Source organism: Panthera leo, chromosome B3 (genome assembly GCF_018350215.1).
Source record: "Panthera leo isolate Ple1 chromosome B3, P.leo_Ple1_pat1.1, whole genome shotgun sequence".
NCBI classification, from domain to species: domain Eukaryota; kingdom Metazoa; phylum Chordata; class Mammalia; order Carnivora; family Felidae; genus Panthera; species Panthera leo.
Genome location: NC_056684.1, coordinates 1,677,275 through 1,702,815, shown reverse-complemented (window position 1 = coordinate 1,702,815; position 25,541 = coordinate 1,677,275). Strand labels below are relative to the sequence as shown.

Sequence of the window (25,541 nt, the reverse complement as noted above, 5' to 3'; positions counted from 1 at the left end):
GCCCGCAGGGTGAGCTGGTCGCTCCCGGGGCGAGGGGTCCGTAAGCAGGTGCCGCGCGGGGTCGGGTGTTACATTCCTCCTGTTTCTGCCCCCAAACCACCGGCTTCCGGCAGCATCCGCGGGGTCATGTCAGCCTGCTGTCGGACGGAGAGGCCTGGGTGCGATGTGGTGACAGGCAGGACGGGCTGGCAACGGTGGCCTCACCCCCCGGTTAGCGCCGTGCTGTGTGACTTTGGGCCAGCGGCCAAAGCTCTCTGAGTCCTGGCGTCCGCCCTGAAAAGTGGGGCTGCCTGCACACCCCGTGGGCTGACGATTACCTTAGATCGTGTGCGACAAGGGCTCTGTCACTAACCGGGCAGGGAGGCTCTGTGGCCACAGACCCGGAAAAGGGGAGCAGACCCAGCGCGAGGTGTAGAACGATCTCCAGGGATTCGGCGAACACGTCTCATGAGGACGACTCGGGCAACACGCTTCAGCCTCTCCTCTCACGTGTTCCCGGAAGGAAAGTCACTTGCCACGGGCCGCGGTCCATTCAGACTTTATCAAGAGCCACCCACCCAGGAGGAAGCTCCACCTCCACGGTGGACGTGATGGTGACACGCACAGACGTGGAGCCCGACCACAGGAAGCTTATGTTTCAGAGAGGGAATGGGGGGAAGGCAATCAGGGGACAAATAGATAAAACAATTACCAACTGGGTCAGCTGTTGTGGAGGAAAAACGAGGGCAGAGAAGGAGGGTGGGGGCTTTCTTGGGTGGCATGGTGGCCGTTGACCACACCTCTGAGAGGACAGGAGTTAAAGCCTAATCGGTAAGAAGACCTCGGTCCTGGGAAGAGTGCGGGAACAGCATTCTAGTCGGAGGGAGCATGTGCAAAGGCCCTGAGGTGGGGAACAGCACCCGAAGACCCGAGGGTCACACTGAGCCTGCGACCGTGGCACGGAGCTCGGATCTGATTCTGGCTGTGCTGGAAAACCACCGGCACGGGTAAATAAGGCCACGGCAAAGCCTGATTTGCGTCTTCAGCGGTGTGGAGCGGGCGGGAGTAGAGCGGGGAGACCGGCAAGGCTGCGGCCGCAATGGAGAGAGTGAGAGTGGGTGGGGAGGGGGGTGCTGGTCGAGGCGGGCAGGAAGGAGCGGAGGGAGAGGGGACAGCTGTGTACACGTCCCGGGGGAACAGGACGTGAGTGCTGGGTGTGGCAGCAAAGCCAGAGCAGGGAGGACGCTGTCTGGGTTCCTGGCCCGTGCAGGCGGGGCCACGGCGGTGCAGGGGGGCGGGCTCGGAGAGCCCGAGGGCTGTGGGCGCGGTGCAGGGGCGTGCGAGGTGCCTGGGCGCCCACAGTCGGTGCTGTCACCTGGACAAAGTCGCTGGGGAGATGCTATGGGGACAGCAAGAGGGAAGGCAGGCAAGGGCCCAGCTCTTGGAGAAGCAGGATCTGGCGGTGTTTGAGACGAGTGGGGGGGGGGGAGGGGGAGCCGAGACCTGCCCGACGGCGACACGGGGCGTGAATGGAGCGGTGTTTTGGCGGTGGACGCGGCGAGCGGCCATTCCCCCTAAAGAAGGAACTCAAAGGCCCTCATCCTGGAAAACCCGCGGTTTCCCTTCCTGGGCTGGGACGCCCGCGGCCTGGGAGGAGGAACCTCTTCCCGGCCGCCACGGCTGAGCGCTGGGACACCTGGCTCCCACGCATCCACCCTGTGGTCTCAGGAGCCCCTGCTCCCGAGTGGCCCTCTCCTGTCCCCAGATGTGCCCGCGACTGTGCAGAAGCGGCCAGCAAGTTGAGGGCGCAGGTCTCCCGCGGAGCCCGGGCCCCACCGGAGCAGGTGCTCAGCCCCAGGCAGCGGACGGCGGGCCCGCGAGGGGGCGCCTTCCTCCCAGGCTCCCGGAGCGTCCTGAGTCTGTCTCCCCCGCCCTGCCCCTCCCGGGGCGTCAGCAGGCCGACAGGGGTGTCCTGAGGCCCCTCCCCACCCGGCACCCCTCACCTGGACGTCCAGCTCCCAGGGCACCCCCTCCAGGCAGGTGCCCCCACATTTGCCTTCCTTGCACCCCGGCCGCCAAAACCGTCTCGAATATGCTGCCCCGCGTGCACTCTCGTCGGGGACTCGGGCGGGGGTGGGGGCCTGAACGCCTCACGTGGCCTCGGCAGCCTTCACCCCGGCCCCCCGCCTCCCTGCACATTATTAGCCTCTCTGTCCTCTGCCCTTCTGCCAGTCACGGCTCCCGGCTGGGTCCGCCCTCCCCACTGGACCTGCCCAGCAGGTGCGGGGACGAACGGGTACCCGGGCCGCATGTCAGCAGCCGGCTCCGGCGGTACCTGCTGGAAGCTCTCGCGCAGGTGGCTCTGATCCTCTGAGTGGCAGAATTCCAAAATGTCCTTTCCGAGGAGATCCTGAATAAAGAGACAAGTGTGAAGAACCCCCGCGCCCCCCACGACTGACGCACGACTGCAGAAGCATCCGTCTGCATCCCCTTCCGCCCTGTCCCTCCGCTCACCGCGTCGTAAGGGGGACAGTGGACGCGGGGGGCCCCCCCCCCGTGCCCACCTCTGTCCCTCTGCTCGCTCGGCACCCCTTCTGCATCTGGCTCAGGCCCTCCGTCAGCAGCCCCAGTGCGATGTTACTGGTTCGCCTTGGAGAGGCAAACGGTAATAAACACGCTTTAAAACATTTAAAAATGTTTTAAAAACTTGAGGGACGTCTGCGTGGCTCAGTCGGCGAAGCGTCCGACTTCGGCTCAGGTCATGATCTCGAGGTTCGTGGGTTCGAGTCCCTTGTCGGGCTGTGTGCTGACGGCTCGGAGCCTGGAGCCTGCTTCCGATTCTGTGCCTCCCTCTCTCTCTGCCCCTCCTCTGCTCGTGCTCTCTCTCTCTCTCTCTCTCTCTCAAAAATAAATGTTTAAAAAAAGCATGAAAAGAAAGCAAATGGCAGGGCAAGGACGGATGTGCTGCCTACGGAAACGGGAACTGTTTTGGTGTGGACAGCGGCACTCTCTCGTGGCCGCACGCACGCTGGAGTGTGAGATAACTGCACTTGTGAAGGCTGTTTACCGTCTACCTTCACCGTCTGCCTTGTATCCAAAGGACCCAGCACCGACCCGAGACCAAAGCGTGTTTTGCCGCAAAACCAGCCAGTGGAAGACGAGCCGTCGCAAGGCAGCTCCTGTGTGTTGTGGGAAAGTGGTCCAGCTGGACGTGGGACGTGTCGTAGGCGGCAAAGGACGGAAGCTAATCCACTGATGGGAACCCGAACCAGCAAGTGGCCTCAGCGGGAGCTGGCAGGGGGGAGGAAGTCCGCTCTGCGTGCCAAGAGGCATCTAGATGCTCCCGGAAGGTGCCGGCGGGTGCACGGGTCTGGCTAGGCACATGCCGCCGTCTGAGGTTACGGGGAATTTGGGGACCAGTTCATTTCCCCCCTGGATTCCACCCAAGAACCTCAAGTTTGCAAGAATCTGGAGATGGACGTTGGTCCGAATGGTTCCAGTATTTCAATTTGGTTTGTGGCTCTAAAATCACAGGTAAGCGAAAGACCCACACCGGCGTATCCCAGATTTCGTTCCTAGAACAGAGGTCTTCTTCTTTCTTCTTTTAAATGCTTTTTCTTTCGGGAGACATTACAATCCATAGAAAAGTCCTTTACCTAGATTGTCATGTCTGCGGTTTTCACTTTCTCTTGCACGTATGGAAACATAAGTACACGAATGAGAAATATGAAAATATGTGAAGCGAAACATCTTTCGTACGTACACACACACCCTGAAAAAGTTCTTATTAAATCATCTGGAAGCAGCAGACAGAATGACACCTGTCCTAAAGTATGTATCTCAAAAAATGGCATCTGACGAGAAAATGAATATTCCCTATGAAACCTAAAAACCCCACTGATACTCCACACATATTGATATTTCTTCAGTTATCTCCCAGACGTCTTTCTGGCTACGTGTCTCCAGCCTGGGGCCCCACGGAAGGCTCTCCCACTGCAGACTGTGACGTTTTGTATTTGGGTTCTCTTAATCTAGAATAACTTCTCCTGCCTTTCTGTGTCTCTCGTGACGCTGATATTTCTTAAAAAAGGTCTGGGACAAAGATCGGACAATATGCTCCTGTAACAAAAGGTCCCCAGTACGTTTCAGTAACAAGGGATTAGGCAAAATTAGGTGAATGTCTTTCCTCAAGGCTTCTCAGTCCTGACACTGAGAATATGTTTTTGTTAAGTTCCCAAGAAGGAGAAGTCCTGTTTCGTGATCATCCAAGGTAACGGATCCGAGAGCCCCTTTTCCCTAGAGCATCTTGACTCTGGTTTGTGAAAACTCAGCCAGACGGACGGGATGGCGAGGGCCAGAAGCGAAGGGTTAATTTTAAGCCGTGCAGCCGGCCATGTGCAACGTCTTCCTTGCTTTGGAAGGACATCCCTCTCTCCCGGCAGGAATATGGATTTCTATGCCGTGTTCCCTACACTGTCGTCCTGCTGAATCTCGAACAAAGGACAGAAGGGCTTTTCAAGTAAAGGCGAATCTCTAGCCACCCGCCACGGGCCCCGAGCTACGTACCTGGGGTTGGTAGCCAACCACGCTGATGCACCGGGGGTCCACGAACGTGATGACCCCATCAGAGCTGTGTCGGGATAAGAACTCCGTGGGCACCGACACCCCGCTCATGTCCATGCACACGGGAGAGCTGGTCACCTGCAAGGAGGGATCCGCACTGAGGTGGTCTTGACAGAGACAGGGACAGGGGCAGGAGAGGCAGAGACTGGGAACAACCCACGGGGAGTTAATGTCACAGATGCTTCTGTGTCATCGGTACAGCGGGTCTGAAATGTTCAAAGGGGCGCCTGGGTGGCTCAGTTGGCTGAACGCCCGACTTTGGCTCAGGTCACGATCTCGTGGTCGGTGGGTTCGAGCCCCATGTCGGGCTCTGTGCTGACAGCTTGGAGCCTGCAGCCTGCTTCGGATTCTGGGTCTCTCTCTCTCTCTGCCCCTCCCCCACTCACACTCTGTCTTTCTCTCTCAAAAATAAATAAATGTTAAAAAAAAATTTTTTTTTATATCTCATGTCTTTGCCTCTTCCTCTAAAGAGGAAAATTCTAGGGGCTCCTGGGTGGCTCAGTCGGTTGAGCGTCTGGCTTCAGCTCAGGTTATGATCTCGAAGTTCGTGAGTTCGAGCCCCGCGTCGGGCTCTGTGCTGACAGCTCAGAGCCTGGAGCCTGCTTCGGATTCTGGGTCTCCCTCTCTCTCTGCCCCTCCCCCACTCATGCTCTGTCTGTCTCTCTCTCTCAAAAATAAATAAACATTAAAAAAAAATTTAACATTCAAAGCGTCCTGGCCTCGCCTTCGACTAATTGTACGCTTGGGCCACCTTACATTCTGAGCCTCAGTTTCCCCACCGGCCAGTGGGAACAACGAACCCCCTGCGATCTCACAGGGTATGCAGCTGGTGCTCAGAGGTGTTCCTACTCTTCCCTTCCCCACCTTCCCCTGACTCAGGATGGCAAATGGCTGTATGGGACGGGTCAGACGTTTGGACAGTAGACGCTTGTGGAGCGAATGTTTGCAAGGCTTCACTCTCCACCCCCCCCCCCCACCACTGTGAGGAATAAGCAATGCTTATCACACGTGGATACGTGAATGACGCCTCTCAACCACGTGTCTGAAGGCGGTGAGACCTGGGAGCCAGGAGCGCGACAGGCTAGCGTCCCCCGAGCCACGTCTACTGTGGCCCGCGGTTGCCAGCAGGGGCTGGCGTCCTGCCGTCCCTGCTCTCTCCCACCTCCAGCCTCCGCCCTGCCCGGCGAGGGGCCCGGAGCCCTGAGGACGCTGGGCTCGCAGGGCTGGGGGCAGTCACCCACCCGCTCCTGCTGTCCTCCCTCACCTGGAGTCTTCCGATGGCCACGAGGCAGTACTTGCTGCCCTGCCCCACGTCCGCGTCCTCCTCAGGTATAGTCATCCCTGAAACGAGACAAGCCGGGCTCGTCCACGCCTGCCCAAGGCGGATGGAAAAGGGCAGAAGCGCCCAGGCACGTACGAGTGCAGCCAAAAGTACAGATACGCGTGGGCCACCCACGGTCTGGGGAGGCGGCAGTGGAGGGACCCGCCCGGCCGGCGTCTCCGGTGGCCTCCCGGGGCCTCACACCTGCGTCTGTGGATGACACGCAAGATGGTGAGGAAGATGAAGTGCAAAGTATCCATTTGGACATTTGCAAACTTGGCCAGGACGTCCAGCTATAAAAGAAACCTCGGGAAGAAGCACAAGTGGGCATTTCTGGTGCCGTAAACGTTTCATTTGCACGGACTCGAAAGGACAAAAGGGGATGGTTACCGAGCGCTGAGAACCAGAGCTCTCTGGGGCGCCCGGCTGGCTCAGTCGCCGGGGCATCATTAGACTCCGGATCTCGGGGCTGCGAGTTCGAGCCCCACGTTGGGCGCGGGGGTCGCCTAAAAATAAAATCCTTAAACAACAAACAAAACCCCGGTGCTCTGGAGAGGCAGGACCTGGTTCAAACAACCCTCGTTGTTCTCTGGTCGGAAAAGAGTCTTCTGCCCCGTCCGGCGGGGGTCTGGCAACGCGCGTCGCTCGTGGTGCAAGGTTCCCGCCTTAGTGAAGCAAGCGAGCGTCTCTTACGCCGCGCAGCTTATCATAAATACCGCCACACTGGTCACCCCAAAGCTTCCGGGGACGCGACCCCACAAGTACGGGGACAGCCCCTCACCGCCGAGCGCGGCTCTGAGAGCCAGAGAAGCGTCGCTCCGTTCCCAGCGTTCCGTCCCGTCCGCTCCCGCAGGTAGCCGGTCTCTGAAGTTTCTGCTTCACCCCTGCTGTATTTCTCTCCCACCCAAAGGAGCAGGTACACGCGTCGTTTTCTTACCTCCTCTCCTTTGGACCGGGAAGAGGAGCGTACCTCAGACACTCCCGGGCTTTCGCTCACCTCACCGGACAGCAGGTCCCGGAACGCACGCCCTCGTTATTCCCAGGTCGCAGGTACCGGGGCTCATCGACCACTTGCCCGCGTGCGAACGTGCAGGTGTTTCTCACGCTGGGCAATGTCAACGCCTCAAAGAACCACCTTGTGCTCGTGCGTCTTCCGGCAACTGTGAGGAAGTGCGCCTGCAAATTCGCCCAGAGGACACCCGTCCCAGGGACTGCCAGGTGCAGGGCAGGTGCCGTCGTAGGCTTGGGTGTTGCCAAATTTCCCCCGGGAGGGGCGTGCCGACGAGCGTTCCCACAACGTGTCCGAGAGGCCCGCGTCCCCCCAGTCTCGGCCAGCGGAGCATGCCGTCACATACGTGTGAGGACCAGTTTTGGATCCTGCCCTTCCGTGAATTATCTGTTCCGTCCCTTCCCCATTTTCCTACTGGGATTTTGGTCCTTTGACTCTCAATTTTCTCTTGAATGTTTATTTATTTTGGGGAGAGAGAGTCCAAGCAGGGGAGGGGCAGAGAGGGAGGGAGACACAGAATCCGAAGCAGGCTCCAGGCTCCGAGCTGTCAGCACAGAGCCCGATTCGAGGCTCGAACTCACAGACTGTGAGATCATGACCTGAGCCGAAGTCGGCCGCTTAACCTACTGAGCTTCCCAGGCGCCCTTCTGCCTCTCAATACTCAAGAGTTCGTCACATATTAAGGGATTAAGTCCTTGTCGTGAATATGGTCTCCTGGTTGGTGCCGTCTTCTGGCTTTGCATATGGCGACTGAACTTTAGTTTTTATGGAGTCAGATTCATCAATCTTTTCTTTTACCACCATCGTTCTTAAAATACCAGCAAGCTCTTTTATGGAGTTCCAGAAAGCCATTTCCTACACCAAAACTCACCCGTGTTTTCCCCTGATGTTTTCATGCTTTCACTTCCTACATTTAGATCCCTAACCTACTGGAAACTATTCTCGTGTGGGGCGTGCGCTACGGGATCTGATCTTTGTCCGAATGGCTGTTTGTCCATCCACATTTATTAACAGCACAGTGATCTAAGATGTTGCCTTTATCCTACGATAAATTCCCATACACCTTTGGATCTAACTCTGGGCTTTCTCTTCTATTCTACTGGCCAGCGGTCTATTAAGCATCAGTCCTGTGCAATTTTAATCATAGAGGCGTTATCGTAGGGTTTAGTATCTGGTAAGGCTGTTCCTCTCTTACGCTTTTTCAGTGTTTTCTAGGCTATGCTCAGGTATTTACATGAAGCTTAGTACCAACTTACTTCACTCCACAAAATAGCTTTCTGGTTTTCTTATCCGGCCTGCGTTAAATGTATCAATTAACTTCACGAGAACGGACATCTTTGTGATGGGGAGTCATCTTCCCCAAGAACGGGGGGCATTTTCCGATTCGTTTGAGCCTGCTTTTGTGTCTTTGGGGGGGTGTTTAAAATTTTCCTCGCATGTACTTGTACTCTGTACACTTACTAAAATTATTCCTAAGTCTTTAATCGTCTTCCGTTGCTATTTAAAGGGGGTTCGCTCTACCGTTACGACTTCCGTTTATTATTTACGTATACGGGGACGACTGATTTTGTATGTCCGCACCGCGGTGAGCCATTTCACTGAATTGTGCTACTGTTTCAGTTAGCTTTGTGACTGGCCCACTGGGCTTTTGCAGGTGAACTATCACAGAATTGAAAAGACGTCATTTTTCCTTCTTCACACATTTAGTTGCCTCTGATTCATCTAAGGGAACGGGCTGGTATCTCTTACGACGCTGAAGAGTGGTAGAGAGATTGGGAAGTCCTGCCTTGTTTCCGATCTTACTGGAAATGCCGGAGATTTCTCGATCACATAAGATACCTTCTTAAAAGACAAGTTATCCCTGAATCACTTTGGTATATTCTTGAAAATCTATCTAATGCCTTCATAGGAGACATCTGGATTCTAACATCTGTTACGCACACAGTCGATTACAATATATTGTTTTACTTGAGGTATATGAAGAAAATGTGCCCTCACACAGACAGGTAGCTGGAGGAGGGAGAAGTTTTTTCTCAGATCATTGTGGATGTTAATCTTTGATGCTTTCCTAAATCTTGACAAGTGGCTGTTTCTCCTTTTTTTTTTTTTTTTAATGTTTATTTATTTTTGAGACATAGAGTGTGAGCAGGGAGGGGGGAGCAGAGAGAGAGGGAGACAGAATCGGAAGCAGGCTCCAGGCTGTGAGCCATCAGCACAGAGCCCGACACGGGGCTCGAACCCACGAACCGTGCGATCGTGACCTGAGCCGAAGTCGGACACTTAACCGACTGAGCCACCCAGGCGCCCTGACAAGTGGTTGCTTCTTTAAGGTCAACTGCAATGTAAAAATAAAAACGGTATCAATGAGTATTTCAGAACGTTACATTCTAACAGATTGGTCTAACACTTTGAATGGGCCTTGAATGGGCCTTTCACTGATATATGAGTGGAACACAATGTATTGATCGCTAGGGAAATACTGGTCCATGAAATCACACAGATCTAAATGTCGCCACGTTAGAATACGTGATATTTTAAAAATCTGACTTGCTAGTTAATACCATGGCGTATTTCATCAGAAACATTTCTAGGTATTGGTCAAGACCATGGTGGTGGACACAAGTTTCCCAAAATTCACATTCTTACTAGAAAGCTTTAATTGTATCACTGACAGCAAATACTATCATTTTCCTTGAGGTGACAGGTTCATTTTCATTTTTTACAAAAATATCTGCCAAATGCACAAATTTATCTACTTATCTTTTAACGTTTGTTTTTGAGAGAGAGAGAGTGTGCGCGCGCATGCATGAAAGCAGGGGGGTGGACAGAAAGAGGGAGACAGAGGATCCCAAGCAGCCTGATGTGGGGCTTGAACTCACGAATCATGAGATCATGACCCCAGCCGAAGTCAGACACTTCACTGACTGAGCCCCCCAGGCGCCCCCCAAATATGCAAGTTTAAATAAACCACAGTTTGTCAGTCATTCTTTCAAGTAAAAAATGGCGTGTCATAAAAAAAGCAACTTGTTGGGCTCACAACTCAAACAACTGCACATGTGCTTCTCCCGGACACAACCACTATGCTTGGATATGCAGCACAAGTGGCTGTGTGCGTGCGTCCTTCCCATTTCAGGGTCCCATCCGGTCAGTGCTTTTTACAGCCTCATCAAGGACATGCTTAGGCGAAACCAGCATTAAAAAAATGTTACAGTGTCTTTCACTGCAAGCGTGCGGTGACCACGACGGCAGGTTGGTGGCACTGCCTTGACGCACGCTGAGGCTCCACAAGTGTCTACCCGCCACTGCTTACGCACCACCCGCGCAAAGCGGACGCAGTTTAAAGGTCCAACCACGTCTCAGGGCCCCGGGGAAAGCGTCTCAACTCTGCGCGCCTCTGAGACGGTCTCCGGACGCCCGGGGTCCACGGAGCAGCCCTGACAGCCGCCACTGCACGTGCTGTCACCACCCCCACCCCCCCCAGCCTGGGCCTCCCGGCCTCGTCTCCGCTGATCCTCTCCCCCTGCCTCCACTTCTAGCCACACAGTAACCGGACCCGAGACCGTCCCCGACTCGCTCTGCCTCTGGAGCTCCGGGCCCTGACTCCACCTGCCTCCTGGGAAGATTCACCCCTGTCTCACGCCGTCAGACTCAACCCTGCCCAAATCGTCCTGCCAACGCCTGCTCCCCTGGTCTCCCTTCCTGCAGAGGACGGCTGGTGACGTCTCCCCCTTCCGCGTCTGTCCCCTCCCCCTTCCTCCTGCTTACGCATAGTCCCCTCCCCCTTCCACGCAGGCGTACGTCCCCTCCCCCTCCCGCGTACGTCCCCTCCCCCTTCCTCCTGCATATGCATAGTCCCCTCCCCCTCCCTCGTATGCGTACGTCCCCTCCCCCTCCGGCGTACGTTCCCGCCCCCTTCGTCCCGCGTACGCGTACATCCTCTGCCCCTTCCATGCCGGCAGAACGCAGGTTTGTTCAGAGGGGGCTGTGTCCACCCCGTTGGAGGTGGCGGTGGTCAGGGACGCAGCTCTGGCCTGTGAGGCGTGAGCGGAAGTCCCTGCGCGAGGCTCTCAGGAAAGAGCCTCCTTTTGGGGAGCCCAAGCGTGATGGTGGAGCCCTTGCAGCCATCCTGAAGGCAGGAAGCCACGGCCACACGACAAGGCCTCCAGAGATGGGATGGTCACCGCGTACCTAATGACGGTCTCTTGACTTTTCACCTGCAGGCCCTCGACCTGTCTGCACTCGCCCTTCCGACAGATAAAGGGTACGCGGTCCCCCAAGGCGGCCAAACATCCTTTTGCTTCAGTTTAACCGTTCTTCCTTCAAAAATGGCCCAAGTGTCCCTTTCTCCTTGTCACTCCTCTGAATATGCTTCTGGCCGGGGCATTCCCCTGGAAACGGTTTTCCAGGATGCTCTAGGTATGACCATTGCCATGACCTCGCTTCGTTTATTCTGGACGCTACGGAACGTGGGTCCCTGGCACGGAAGGCGGGGCAGGCAAGGTGTGAGTCACGCTGACAGCCGTCCACAATACGCTTGCCCACGACTTACACTTCCAGCCAATTTACCTTCCTGCCCGAAACAGCCGGAAACAAACAGATCTAAGAAACAACGGTTTTGGGGGCACGTGGGTGGCTTGGTTGGTTAAACGTCTGCCTCTTGATTTTAGCTCAGGTCATGATCTCACAGTTTGTGGGTTTGGGGCCCCTGTTGGACTTTGCACTGACGGCATGGAGCCTGCTTCGGCTTCTCTCTCTCTCTCTCTCTCTCTCTCTCTCTCTCTCTCTCTCTCCCTCCCTCCCTCCCTCCCTCCCTTCCTCCCTCTCCCTCTCTGCCCCTCCCCTGTTCACTCTCTCTCAAAAATAAGTATTAAAAAAAAGAAACAATGGTGTTCAAGACACTGTATATGAGACAATAAATAAGAATCATCTGTGAGGTATGGAAAGCAAATGTGCCCGACGATCGCCCCAACTTCTCGCCTTAAGAGTCTCCAAGCCGGCAGCTTAAATTTCACAATGTCTACCGTCAGATAAAAAATTACCAGGCATGGAACGAAGCACGAAAATATAACCTATAAATAAGGGAAAAGATCAACCAGGCAGAACAGACCCAGAACTGACACGGATCTTAGAATTAGCAAACACACTGAAACTGTTTTTATAACTGCATTCCGTATGTTCAAATAGTTAAGTCGAGCCAAGGGAGATATTTTAAAAAGACCAAAATCAAATTCCTGGAGATGGAAACTATAATGTGTGAGATGAAACGTGTCCTGGATGTATTAATGGCAAAGGAGGGATGTGCTTCAAAGGCACAGCACTGGAAACGATCCCACATTAGAAACAAAACGATTTTTTAGAGAAGTGCACACCAGTGCGTGAGCCATGGAAACCTCAAGTGGCCTGATATGTGCACCTGGGGTCTCCAAAGAGGGAGAAGGGAGACAGGAAGGATATTTGAACAACTAATGGCTGAACACTTTTCAAATTTACTACAAAGTATGAATCTACAGATGCTAGAAGCCTGGCGAACCCCAAGCACAGGAGCTATGACAATTTCAGCAGCACACAGCATCACTTGTCGAAAACCAGTGACAAAATCTTCCAAGCATCCAGGGGAAAGGGACACGTTGACCTACAGACAACGAAATGCGTTTTAGAAGAGTCGATTTCTTGACAGAAACAATGCAAGTGCGTGTATTTTAAAGTATCGAGAGAGAGAGGGAAACAAAAACCTGCCTACCTAGAAATCTTTACCAAGTGGAAAGGTCTTTCAGGGCGCCTGGGTGGCTCAGTCGGTTAAGCGTCCGACTTTGGCTCAGGTCATGATCTTGTGGTTCATGGGTTTGAGCCTCACGTCAGGCTCTGGGCTGACAGCTCGGGGTCTGGAGCCTGCTTCGGATTCTGCCGCACGCCGCGGTGCTCATGAGGGGCACGGCGCCTACTGTCGAGGACGAGTTCCAAAACTTGCAAGGATTCACGTCCTCACTCGCCGATTGCTCAGGCACGCCTTGACCCACAGCCTCACTTGAGCGCGCGCAGAAAGAGGTGGAGGGGCCGTGGGGGTTGTCCCGTGCGCCCTTTAGCCCCCGCTCTCCTGCACCCCCATCGTCTTCCATCGGTTTCGGCCGTCAGTGGCGAAGGCTCCGGGGCCGTGTGACGCACGCCGTTCTTCAGGTGTCACGGACTCAACGCGGTCCCAACCCTAGTTTTTCCCGCAACTGGCCAAGTGAGGTTTGTCCCAAATCGGCGCCTGAGGCCAGGACCTCGGTGCGGACGGTTCCTGTGGGAGGCAGGCCAAGGAGGAGGGCGCGAGGAAGGGAGGGGTGTGACAGAGGGGGAGCCCAGCCGAGGGTTAGCGCCTCCAGGCTCCGGGCTCTGCTCGCGACTGTGCGAGGCGCCATCCCTTCAGGGAAGCCGCTGGTGCGGAAAGTAGTAAGATGCCACACCGCGATGCCGGGCGCTGTCAGCCCGGGCCGGGTCTCAGCTCCCCAGGACCCGTCGGCCGCGGCTGGGGCTGAGACCAGGGCCGGGCGCCCGAGGTGTCCGCGGGAGCGACCCAACAGGACCCTCGGTTCCCGACATGCGAAAGGGGCGAACGAGCCCCCCTTGCGGGGACGTGGCGAGGGCCGAAGGAGACCATGTGCGTGGAGCTCCCAGCCCGGGGCCTGGGTACCGGCCGCCTTCTCTCTTCTCTGCCCTCGCTCTCCAGCTGCTGGGAATCGGTGGGCTTGTGGGCAAGGAAGGCAGCGGGCACAGGTGCGTGTCCGCCATACGTGGGATCAGGACACAGCGCCACAGGCCGGGCGGGGAGCGGAGGGGCCTGTGCGAAGGGCGCTGTGGGGTGGCCGGCGTGAAGGGAAGTGGCGTCAGTTCCAGCCTCTGGGGGGACCCCGCAGGGTCAGGCTCTCCCTGGCCGATACCCGACACCGCCTACCGGACGCGCTGCGGTTCGTTCGAGAGTCCGTTCTTCGTCTAACAGGCGCTGACGGAGAACTTCCGCAGAGAAAAAAAACAGCCACAAATTCTCTTCCACGTCCCTTCCACCGAGGGCTGAAGTTGGCTTCCCTTGTGACGACTCTGACCAGTAAAACACAGTGCAAGTGATGCCAGACCGCGGCCCCAGGCTCGGTGGGGCGGAGGAAGGCTGTCCTTACCGCACCGCGTCTAAGGTCCTCCCCCACACGCTCCGCGAGCATGAGAAAATGCTGGTGGTTTTATGCCAACCAAGGAAAGGAAACGAGTCCTGGTCAGAAGGGGCGGCAGCCTGGACGGGCAGAGGAGGACGTGGGACGGGGCCCGAGACACCGGTCCGGGACGCACGCGGACAGGCGCGCCTGGGAGAATGTCTTTTGGCCAACCAGGTAAAGTCACGCTGAAATAATTCCTTGGCTTTGCAGAAGTGCGGCGCAACCTGCTGCATGAACGGGTTGGGTCTCAATGCGGGCAAGTCACGGAGGGAATGGGATCCAACGGTGCGTCTGTGAGGTTTCCAGAAAGTCTTCAGTAACGCCAACCTTCCTGAAGGGACCAGGTTCTTTAGGGGCCTAGGTCTGAAGGATCTCTCAGGACCCTGGGCTCGGCTCCCCCAGGAAAGGGGCGGCAGCGAGGCCGGCGGGCCAGACGCTTGTCCTGCCACAGCCCCCACGAGCCCGGGTCTGCCCGCCGGTGCACCTGCAGCCACCCCTCCGGTGACTGGGGCCCAGCGGCTGCGGGTGCCCGCGGGAGGCGGGGCGGCTTCAGGGTGGCCCTCTGTTCCGACGCACCTCGGACACGGCGGTCCTGGGCCATCCTCGGGTTACCCTCCGCGTATCTGGATGGTCTCTGTTTTCCCAGTGTTGCTTCTGCGCCGTCCTCAGGTCCCACGGGATCTCGAAGCACGGCTTTCACTCAGTTCCCAGCAATAGAGAGACACGTATTCCCCACTGAAAACGAGCAAGGGGTCTGAACGTTACTCCAAACGAGAAGACGCCTGAGTGAGTAATGAGCACAAGGCACGACGCTGCCCATCGTGAGCCATTCGGGAAATGCGAGTCAAAGCCACCTCGCACCTAGCACGGTGACTACAGCTTCGAAAAATGCAGTGACAAATGCTGGTGAAGCTGTGGGGAGATCGCAGCCTCCCACGCCGCCGGCCGGAACGTGAATCGGTGCCAGGGCCTCGGAAAACAGTCTGGCGGCTTCCTCACGAGGCTCAGCACCGAGCTACCACGTGGCCCCCACGAGTGTCAACAGCCCTAACACCCAGCACCTGCTGAGGGGACACACGGACAATGCAGTCTTACTCACAACAAAGAGGAAGCCGTGACTCGCGCTGTAGCGTGAACCTCGCCAACTGTCGGGCCGAGGGAAAGAAGCCAGACACAGGCATCACGTACGGCACGGGTCTGTGGGGAGCGTCCAGCATAGGGAAGTCCGTGGATCTAGAAAGCGGGTGCCTAGAACTGGGGGGAAAGGGGGGCTAGCTGTCATCGCGTACGGAATGTCTTGTGGCGGTGGCGAAAATATCCTCCAATTCGCGGTGGGGACGGTTGCAAAACTACGCGAATGCACCAAAATCCAAGAGACTGTACGCTTTAAATGGGTGAATTTTATGATATCTGCATGATATCTCAATCAAGCTGGTGTATTAAAAAAAAAAAGATTTTGAAACACAAAGAGGTGGAGCTGAAGGGAATAAACAGCCACTCAAAAGTCCCACCAAAACAGGGGCGCCGGGTGGCTCAGTCGGTGAAGCGTCCGACTTGGGCTCAGCTCATGATCTCGCGGTTCGTGGGTTCGAGCCCCACGTGGGGCTCTGTGCTGACAGCTCAGAGCCTGGAATCTGCTTCGGATTCTGTGTCTCCCTCTCTCTCTGCCCCTTCCCCGCTCGTGCTCTGTCTCTCTTTCTCTCTCAAAAATAAATAAACATTAAAAAAAAAAAAAAAACAGTCCCACCAAAGCCAAAAAATATCAAAGGTGACAATTTGGTATACTTTTGTCTTTGTGGAGCATATTTAGAAACTATAGAAAAATAAAAGATAAACGTTAAAAATTACCCGTAATTACGGGAAGAGTGTTTATGCCCTTTACTGTGTATATAATAAAAGGTCTTTTTTTTTTTTTTTTTTTTTCTTTTTCCCTCAAACTGTTTTGTAACCTGCTTCGGAAACTTTAGAACTTACTGGGAAAACCTCTCGATGTGTTGAAACATCTGTTTGTCGTTTTCCCTTTGTACGGCCGGACGGTGATGCGTCGGACCCGAACCCTTCGGTCCTGAGCCATTTGGTGTTCCAGCTTTTCGCTCACCTGAGTGATGCCCCCACCCGCACCCTTGCAGACAAAGACTTCCAGCAGATCGAGGACTTCTTTCCTATAAAAGTTCCTAGAAGCGAAACTGCTGGCTCAGAGAACATAAACGGTACTTCGCTATTGGGTATATTTGCTGTTCTTTTATTTCATTTGAATATATATTTATTTTCCATTTGTTCTTTAGGGGACAGCCTGTGCAGACTCTTTGATACCAAAGAGCTCTTGGGGATCATTTTTTTTTCATGGATTTCCAAACTCTCATTACATGCTAAGAATACACGGGGCTCACACAAGTTACTTTTTAAGTTTGTTTTCTAAAGAGTATATTTTTTTCTTTTTCTTTTAAATGTTAATGTTTACTTACTTTTCAGAGAGAGAGAGAGACAGAGCATGAGCAGGGGAGGGGCAGAGAGAGAGGGAGACACAGAATCTGAAGCAGGCTCCAGGCTCTGAGCTGTTAGCACAGGGACCGACTCAGGGCTCAAACTCACGAGCCGTGAGATCATGACCTGAGCTGAAGCTGGACGCTGAACTGACTGAGCCACCCAGGCGCTCCTTGACTAACTCTATTTTAATGATTAAGTCCATTCTGTTAAATAAATGCACGTGGGAAATATCCCACCTATAGCTCCAAATCAGATCCTGGAGCCTCCACTTGTCTGGTTAGGTTGTTGGTCTGAAGGCTTTCGAGATTCTCTGCAGAAGAAAATGGTCCTGCTTCCTTCTTAGCATATAGTGTCGATCCTTCTTCCCTAATTAGGAAAAATCTGACGCCTTGCAGAAATGATTGATTCAGTATATGGCCCCAGAAGATCAAGAAGTTAAATTGAGAATTGCAGGGTCATTTCTAAAGGAAAAGGAATATCTCATTTTGGGTTTAGAGAAATGCACACTGTCCTCTGGACATCCTGAAAATGTCACTTTTTAGACCCCTCTGGCTTTGTTTTTTTAATTTAATGTTTATATTTATTTTTGAGAGAGACAGAGCATGAGTGGGGGAGGGGCAGAGAGAGAGGGGGACACAGAATCCGAAGCGGGCTCCAGGCTCTGACCTGTCAGCACAGAGCCTGACGCAGGGCTCGAACCCACGAACCGTGAGATCAGGACCTGAAATGAAGTCAGATGCTTAACCAACTGAGCCACCCAGGCACCCCAAAAGTATTTTCTTACTGTTTGAACAGAATATTATTAAAGAATAGATGATCAGAACGGTCAGTCTTTACCCTGTAATTTTGGCCTTTGGGGTTCATTCTCTGAAATGACCCCTACCAGGGGCGCCTGGGTGGCTCAGTCGGTTGAGCATCAGACTTTGGCTCAGGTCATGATCTCGCGGTCTGTGAGTTCAAGCCCCTCGTTGGGCTCTGTGCTGACAGCTGGGAGCCTGGGGCCTGCTTTGGATTCTGTGTCTCCCTCTCTCTCTGCTCCTCCCCTGCTCGTGCTCTCTCTCCCAAAAATAAATAAACATTAAAACAAAATTTTTGAAATGACCTCTACCCTAAGGTTATGGAAAATATTCACCTATATTTTCATAGAGTACTTTCAAATTTCGTATTTTGTCTTTAATAAATCTGAAACTTATTTTTGATATGCTTGACATCATGTTTTTCCAAATGATTAGTCAGTTGTCCTCAAACTATGTACTGACCAATTTTTTCCTTTTTCCACTAGCCGAAATGCTTCCCCTCATCACATAGCCCATTTCTAAAAATACTTGGGTCTCTTTTGGGTCTTTTTGTTCAATAACTTGATTTGTACTTTCGTGGCACATTTTAACTATTCAGGTTTTAACACACGTATTTTCATATTTGGTACAGAAATTACTCCCCAGCAGTGTATTGAGATTTTATTAGCTATTTTAATATTTATTGGCCTGTATGAATTTGAGAATTAATTTTCATTTAGAAGAAATCTCAATGGGGCAACTATTGGAACTGTATCAAATCTCTACACTGGTTTGGAACTAACTGAAATCTTTATAATGCTAAACCTTTGTCTCAAAGACTATGCAGGATGCTCTAGTTAGCTAGGTCATTTGTGTCCCTCAGTATTATTTGGTAGTTTAATTCTACGCATTTCTTTTTTTAATGTTTATTTTTATTTATTTTGAGAGAGAAAGCAGGGGAGGGACAGAGAAGGAGAGACAGAATCCCAAGAAGGCCTGTTCTGTCAGTGCAGAGCCCAATGCGGGGCTTGAACCCACAAACTGCGAGATCATGATCTCAGCTGAAGTCAGACACTTAACTGACTGAGCCCCCCAGGTGTCTCAGTACTCTTACACATGTCAATATTTTTAACATGTATGCTGTAATGTTGCTATCTTCATAAATGGGTATTTTTCATATTGTATTTTTCTAACTGGTACTGATTTTTTGTTTTTCTAGAATTTCCTAAATGGCTCTGTACTCAATCTCCTAAAACATTTTCTGTAGGTTAGATTTGGTTTTTCTGGGAGATCATCACATCCTCTGCAAGTAATGTTAATTTCATCTTACTTTTCTTTCTTTCCTTCCTTTCAAGCAGTAATTGTGTCTTCTTTCCTCTTCTCATGTGATTGCTGTGGGTGGGGGTCTCACAGCAATGCTGTGTGAGGGGGCCGGGGAGCACTGGCCCCTGCAGTGAAGGCCCCGGACCCTTCCCATGCTTCCGCGTCCCGTAAGGTGTTGACGACCGTTTCGTCCATGTTAAGGAAATATGGTTCTTTCATTAGTTTCTAAAGATATCTATTTTTAATATTTGCTGACTGAAATGAATTTCTGTCATATAGCTTTTGTCTTTTGGATAATTAATGACATGAACAGATTTTCTAATGTTAAACCACTCAAGCAACCTTGCAATCGTGCATTTGATTTGCTGACCCTTGTACTTAGTGTCTTATATTTACAAATGAAATTGCATTCATACTTTTTTTTTTTTTTTAATATGCCCTTACCAGTTTTGTATCAAAGTCGTGCTAACTTTAAAAAACAAAGCAGTGCACTTTCTATCTCTTCCTATACTCTGGAAGTGTTTAATAATTTGCCCATAAAACCTCCAGGCCTGGTACCATTTAGGGAGCAATTCTTTGTCAGTTTTTACAATGTCTTGCCTGGCTTTGATCTTTTCTCCCTTCTTAATTCAAATTTAGTTATATATTTTCCCAGAAATTAGCTTTCTTCCTAAAGATTTTAACATGCATCAATCTAAATTACACATGCTATATGTTTATATGTTTTAAACTTTTTCTGATAAATTTCTTCATTCTTAACATCAATTTATTTTCATTCTTTTTATAAAACTAGAATTAGGCTTTCAGAGTCTCTTCTACACATCTTCACGAGGACTTGTTTATCAATAAGACAATAGTTCTCTTTTCAGATTTAATTTTTTTCATTTTTATTTCATTACTTCCATCTTCTTACTTAGCTCATGGTAATTTGTTATCTTTTCCTTGTTCACAGGTTAAATAAGTTCGATTTTCATAAGTTAAATTCCTAGTTTTCCCCAATTTAATAATAAAAGCATTTCAAGCCACAGCTTTATTTTTTTTAAGATTTTATTTGTAAGTAATCTCTACACCCAACGTGGGGCTCGAACCCACAACCCTGAGATCAAGAGTCACATGTGTTAATGGGGCACCTGGGTAGCTCAGTCGGTTGGGCGTCTGACTTCAGATCAGGTCATGATCTCACGGGTCGTGAGTTCGAGCCCCGTGTCAGGCTCTGTGCTGACAGCTCAGAGCCTGGAGCTGCTTCGGATTCTGTGTCTCCCTCTCTCTCTACCCCTCCCCCGCTCATGCTCTGTCTCTGTCTCAAAAATAATAAGCATTAAAAAAATTTTTTTTTAAAGTGGGCTTTCAAATAAAACCTATCTGCCGTTGCTGTTTTTGTACTTAGTGTTTTATTGTAAAGTTGCATAAATTCTTTCAGTAGCACTGATTAAAGATTTTAAATAGTGACAGCGGTAAATCTGGGTACCTCCTGGATAGAAACTGTGGGGTGTGTAACTGGGAGATGTAGAGAGAGATTCAGGCACCAAACATTCACCAGGCTTCCCGCCGTGTCCGAAGCCCCGTGCTCTGCAGCTTAAATAACACAGAAATGCGCGTGATGTGGCCCCTGCTCTCCAGGAGCAGCACGTACGCGGGGAAAACAGATGCGAACAAGCTGTCATAACAAGGACAACAGGACACAAATAAAGTGGCTTGGAAGTTATTGGCGGAACGCTGGGGGAGGCTTTAGGGACAAGGGTCTGTGAGAATTGGGTGGGTCAGTGGCGGGACTGGTGGGCACTGCGGACGGAAGGGTCTGGAATGGCGCTGGGGGGAGGGTGCGGCGTGGTGCCACGGAAGTCTGGCACAGTTACACACACGTCCAGGCCCTGTGCCCCCAGGCGACAGGGGGTCCCTCATGCAAGGCGGAAGCCTGCAAAAGCACCTCATCCATCTGGGAAGTACCCGTTATCATCTCGGCAACCAGAACGACGTTTCCCCGCTCCCCTCACGGATGTCCCCAAGACCATTCGGTATAGTCCGTACGCTCTGCTCTCAGGAAAGGCTGCCAGTCCCCAGCTCACAGCCTATTTTATTTCCTCTCACCCGGGATACCAGCAAGTTGGGCTGTTTGATTGTCTCGACCATGAAGGATGACAAACAGCAATTTGTGTCCCCAGATGGGGACAGGATGAAAACAGGCACATGCAAGGGAACAAGCGTCAGCCACCAGCAGGTGGATTTGAGGACAGTGGATCCTATGGAGCGTAAAAGGAAACAACCACCGAAACAAACCACCAATAAAACAACAGCCACAGGGGAGGCGGCAGTGGGCTGAAAAGTCCTGAGGACATCTTTGAATTGTCACGTGAATTCCTGTCCAGCACTAGAACTCTGTCATAAGAGCTCCGAATCAGCAGAGAGAGATGAGACTATGTTCCGTGTGCCTCATCCATTCTGTGCGTGAAAAACAATAATATCAGAAGCTAAACATCAGGCCAGAAGAAAATATCTGCAACATACAATAAACAGAGGATTAATATTTATAATGTTATAAAGACCCTCTCTAAGTGAACGAGGAAAACACATCCCCCGACAGGAAACTGGGCGTACGTCATGAACAAGCAACTCACGGGGAAATGCAGATAGATAGTCAATGCACCAAGGAAAGATGCTCAACTTTGCTAATGAAGAAAACTCAATTTAAAATATGTCCTTTCCCCCCAAACCTATCAGACTGGCAAAACTTACCAGAGCATGGAAACATTCTTGGTAAGAGTGTGGAAAAACGGACACATTGGCCTCCAGCTTTGTAAGGTGAACTTGGTAGTATCTACGAAAAGGGGCTTGGGTCATCACTCTACCAACGCGGAGACTTCCCTGCAGAAACCCACACTCAAGGGTAAAGAATCGCATACAAGGTCATCCCTCAGCCGGAGCCCTAACCTAGAAACGATCTCAGTGCTCTCGTTTGAGGAATGGCCGATGAAATCTGATGCAGCCACTTAAAAGAATGAAAAGAATGGACTAGTGGTGTATGTACCAGCTTGGTAACATATTCATGAAATTCGTGACCCGTTAAAACACGAGCTGTGTCGTAAAATATATAACATGACCTCCGACCGTTTTCTTATATAGAAAAAGACCTAGAAGATGAAGCACGGGGGTGTTCCCAGTTGGTTCTCAGGCGTAGGACCAGGGTACGAAGGGAGACTTATTTGTAGGCTTTTAAAACCTTTTAAAAATTAAAAAAAAATGGATTTGTGGGTGAATTTGACCATATTTTTCAAGATTTTATAGACTTTTTAAATTTCTTTAATGAAGATGGGCTGTTTTTGCAATAGCTGTTTAAAAACTAAAGACAACAAGATAAAAATAAGGCAAGCACATGGTGTCCAATACTTAAAATGTGGGCTTCACACACTTGGGAAGTTTTCTTAGGTGGTACGTAAGAGCCAGGACCATGGGTGCTGTGTGCTTAAATCCAGACATCAGAACTCTACCCTGTGGGGCGCCTAGGGGCTCAGTTGGTTAAACATCCGACTTTGGCTCAGGTCGTGATCTCATAGTTCGTGGGTTCGAGCCCCGCGTTGGGCGCTATGCTGATAACATAGAACAGAGCGGAGCCTGCTTCGAATTCTGTGTCTCCCTCTCTCTCTAACCCTCCCCTGCTCATGCTCTGTCTCTCAAATATAAAAAACACTAAAAAATAAAATAAAATAAGGACTCTACCCTTTGATCCCCAAATTGAGGGAAAATGCACCCGAGACGGTAGGAGTTTAGTTCTAAAACATCTGGCAGAAATGGAACACCCCTTTTCCAAATTAACTGCCCCTAAATCATGCAAATTAACATGCATCTTCTTTTGCCTAAAAGGCAAGTTGTAAACGAGTATTTTCTGTATAAACTTGGACCGAGAGCGTTCTTTCCAATAAATCATAACCTGTAAACAAAGCACTGGCCGGTAAGGGGCTGTGACACTAACGCCCCACGGAGGTGCAGCGCGGACACTGGGAAGAAGGAGTCGGGGGCACATCGGCCACCCCTCTCCAGGCCTCCACCTCACCATAGGCCTCCCAGGCCCCCGGCCATGTGAGGCCGAGTCGCTGTCACTTTCCCTGACAGGGAGGGGTTTCCATGGACAGCAGTGGGCTGTTTTCCAAGGGAAGAACAAGAACACTGAACCCCCGGTCCTCCGCACGCCCGGGCAGGGGGGACTTCACTGCGATTTTCAGCTCTCAGTTGTGACAAGTTCACAGATAAAGGCACACGTCCCACTAGCTGGCTTCTAGAATCGAAACCCCCAGTGGCGCAGAAGGGGACTATGGCCAGCAGTCTGTCGTCCCCGTGCCTGCCTAGGGCTGTGCTCTCACTGCCTCCCCAAAGCACTGCTGCCTTGGGCACCCGAGGGCCCCCCCTGCCACGGCCGTGACCTGCCCCCCGGCCGGCTGTCACCCTCCACCCACCACTTCCTGCTCCGTATTCTTCCCCCACGAACGTCAGGCCCCCATTGCCTCCGCTCACCTTCTCGAACTGAGCTCCTTCCACTCAGTCCTTAGAAATGATTCTTTGCCACCCAAGCCCGTGGCCACCTGCCTCTTGCAGGCTCTGTGACCTGGCCGCCTCCAGGACCCTCCTCCCCGTGACCACCGCCCCAGCAGGGGCTGCTCCTTCCTCCAATGGCCCCTAACTGTGGACACCCCCCCCCCACCCAGCTGCCCCCCCACAACCGTCCTCCTGCCGCAGCTCTGCAGCCCTCTGCCCACATCCACGCTCGCCCCTCCCCTGCCACCCATCCTGGCCGTGCTCCGCCCTGTACCCCCTGAAAGTGCGGCCCCCACCCGATGTCAAGCCCCCCTTCAAAACACCTACAAGGCCCCCCAACTTGGGGGCCGTTCGCTCCACCTGTGGGAGCGCATCTCCAAACTGGTTCCGGCGGCTCGTACCCGGAAAACCTGGCCCGTGGGAAGGGGGGGACGATGCGAAGGGCAGATACTCGAGACAGAAGAACGAAGAACTTTCCGCCCCAGGCTGGCTGAGCTCCACTGTCTCTCCTCACCCTTCGGAGGGCGGCCCGTGGCCTGCCCGTGGCGCAGAAGGCACGTGTGTCCTTCCGGGGGCATATTTCAGGGGGCGGCGGCTGAGCACTGGGGTCACCCCTGGACACGGCGAGGCACGCGCTGTCTTTGTACCCAGAATGCTGGTGACAAGGATGTCAGCCTCCCGGCGAGGGCACCGAGCGGCAAACCTGGCCCCGGGAAAGAAGGCCTTCAAGAGAGCGTGGTCACCATGGCTGACACCAGCTTCGACAGGAGACAAGTCTTTGGGAACAGAGTGGTCTTGCTGGGGACAAAGGCCCCCCAGCGGCGGTGACAGGAGTCCTGACCTGGGAATCTGAGGTCCACCCTGTACTGACTGCAAAGCGCCCAGCCTCTCAGAGCCTCAGAAGACGGGACCATGACAGTTGTGATCTGTACAATGGGAAGTGCAGGGGCACAGGGCGACGAAGCGTGAAGGGGGCATGGGGCAACGCAGTATGTATTAAGCATCTGGCACAGTGCCCAGCATGGGCAACTGGATACAACCGGCTCTCACCCTCACTGTGACACAGAAAGTGCCATCCCTAGACTGGTCACAGAGGCGGCCTCATGCGGTGGCTGGGCTCTGCCTGGCTGCAGGCGTCCCTCTGGAGGGCCTGGGCTGCGGTTAAGGGCAGGGGAGAGACACCGGGGTCAGCGGAGACACGGCCTTGCGGGGCTTCCTCTGCAGAGAGGGCTGGCCCGAGGTGAGCTCAAGGTTCTCCTTGGCTCTGACATTCCAGGGGTCCAAAGGCCAGGTCGCAGTTCAGCCACGCAGTCAGCCAGGTTCAACGCACCGTCTGAGCTGGTCCTCAGCGCCCGGACTCCCCTGGGGGTTTAGCGGCGCGTGAGGCCCGGCTCCCGCCCTCAAGGAGCCGCCTGGCTGGTGGGGGGCACAGAGAGCCAGAGCACCGCACAGAGAGGGGCACAGGGCTGCGAGGAGGCCAGAGGCCAGGCCTGGAGGAAGGGTGTCGGGAAGGGACGCCTCCTGGCAGGACCCGCAGCTCTGAGCAAAGTGGGTTTTAATAGGAACAGGATAACTGCAGCCATTTTAACAGATTTCAGTAGTTCCCTAATCGGTTTCACAAACTCAGCTTGCCTTACGCTCGATCGCCTCTCTTTCGGAAACCCGCTTCGCTGATGCCAGGTCTAAATAAATCCCGACTAATACAAACAACAGCATGAATGACGTGTAACTGGAAACTTCTGCTTGGGGTAAAACTCAGCAGCGGCCAGAAGTGTGTGTTCATTTCTTACCCGGGGTTGCACTAACCCCGCGCAGATGCTCATGGAAAGTTGGCCTGTTTTTCGGTAACGCTGGGTGGAGTCTGTCCTGGGACCCACATCCTCACATGTGGATGAAGACACAGTTTTGCACCCTGCCAAACGCAGGGGGAGAAAACAACCACCTTCTGCTGCAAGGAATTCAGGCCACTTGTTCATAGCACACGTCCCAAATACTCCCCGAGGAATACTAATAAGTTTTAGGCAAAAAAAAAAAAAAAAAAAAGTTTCTCTGGCCAAACACATTTGGGAAGCATAGTTTAAACAGAGATAAAGGCGTTTCATCACTTAGGGCTTCTCAGAGACTTTGGTTTGCACCTCTGGGATATGCTTCCCTACGAGGGAAAAACAGGACGTGAAATTTCCCAAGTCACTGACCACAGAGCGTTTTCTTCACGGAGCCTCTCCGGGGACACATGGTCTCGGAAGATACTTGGGAAAATGCTGAATTTCAGCGTTCCTGCTGGTGACTCTGAAGAAATGGACCCTCCA

The 25,541-nt window shown here is 52.8% G+C and overlaps 1 protein-coding gene and 1 long non-coding RNA gene across 4 annotated transcripts in view; both read right to left on the bottom strand.

Annotated features, from left to right (window-relative positions):
• Positions 1-25,541, bottom strand: part of ARNT2 (aryl hydrocarbon receptor nuclear translocator 2) — a 148,135-nt gene that overhangs the window by 28,954 nt on the left and 93,640 nt on the right. For all 3 annotated transcript variants that reach the window (XM_042940820.1, XM_042940822.1, XM_042940821.1), the window contains exons 9-11: positions 5,867-5,943; positions 4,546-4,680; positions 2,315-2,389 (exon numbers count right to left, since the gene is read on the bottom strand). In XM_042940820.1, coding sequence (XP_042796754.1) covers positions 2,315-2,389; positions 4,546-4,680; positions 5,867-5,943 — 287 coding nt within the window. The remainder of the gene's footprint in view (positions 1-2,314; positions 2,390-4,545; positions 4,681-5,866; positions 5,944-25,541) is intronic.
• LOC122221520 lies at positions 20,053-24,162 on the bottom strand. The gene is made up of 3 exons (XR_006203272.1): positions 24,074-24,162; positions 21,439-21,520; positions 20,053-20,280 (listed from the first exon to the last, which is right to left on the bottom strand). It is a non-coding gene; the product is annotated as an uncharacterized LOC122221520 (long non-coding RNA).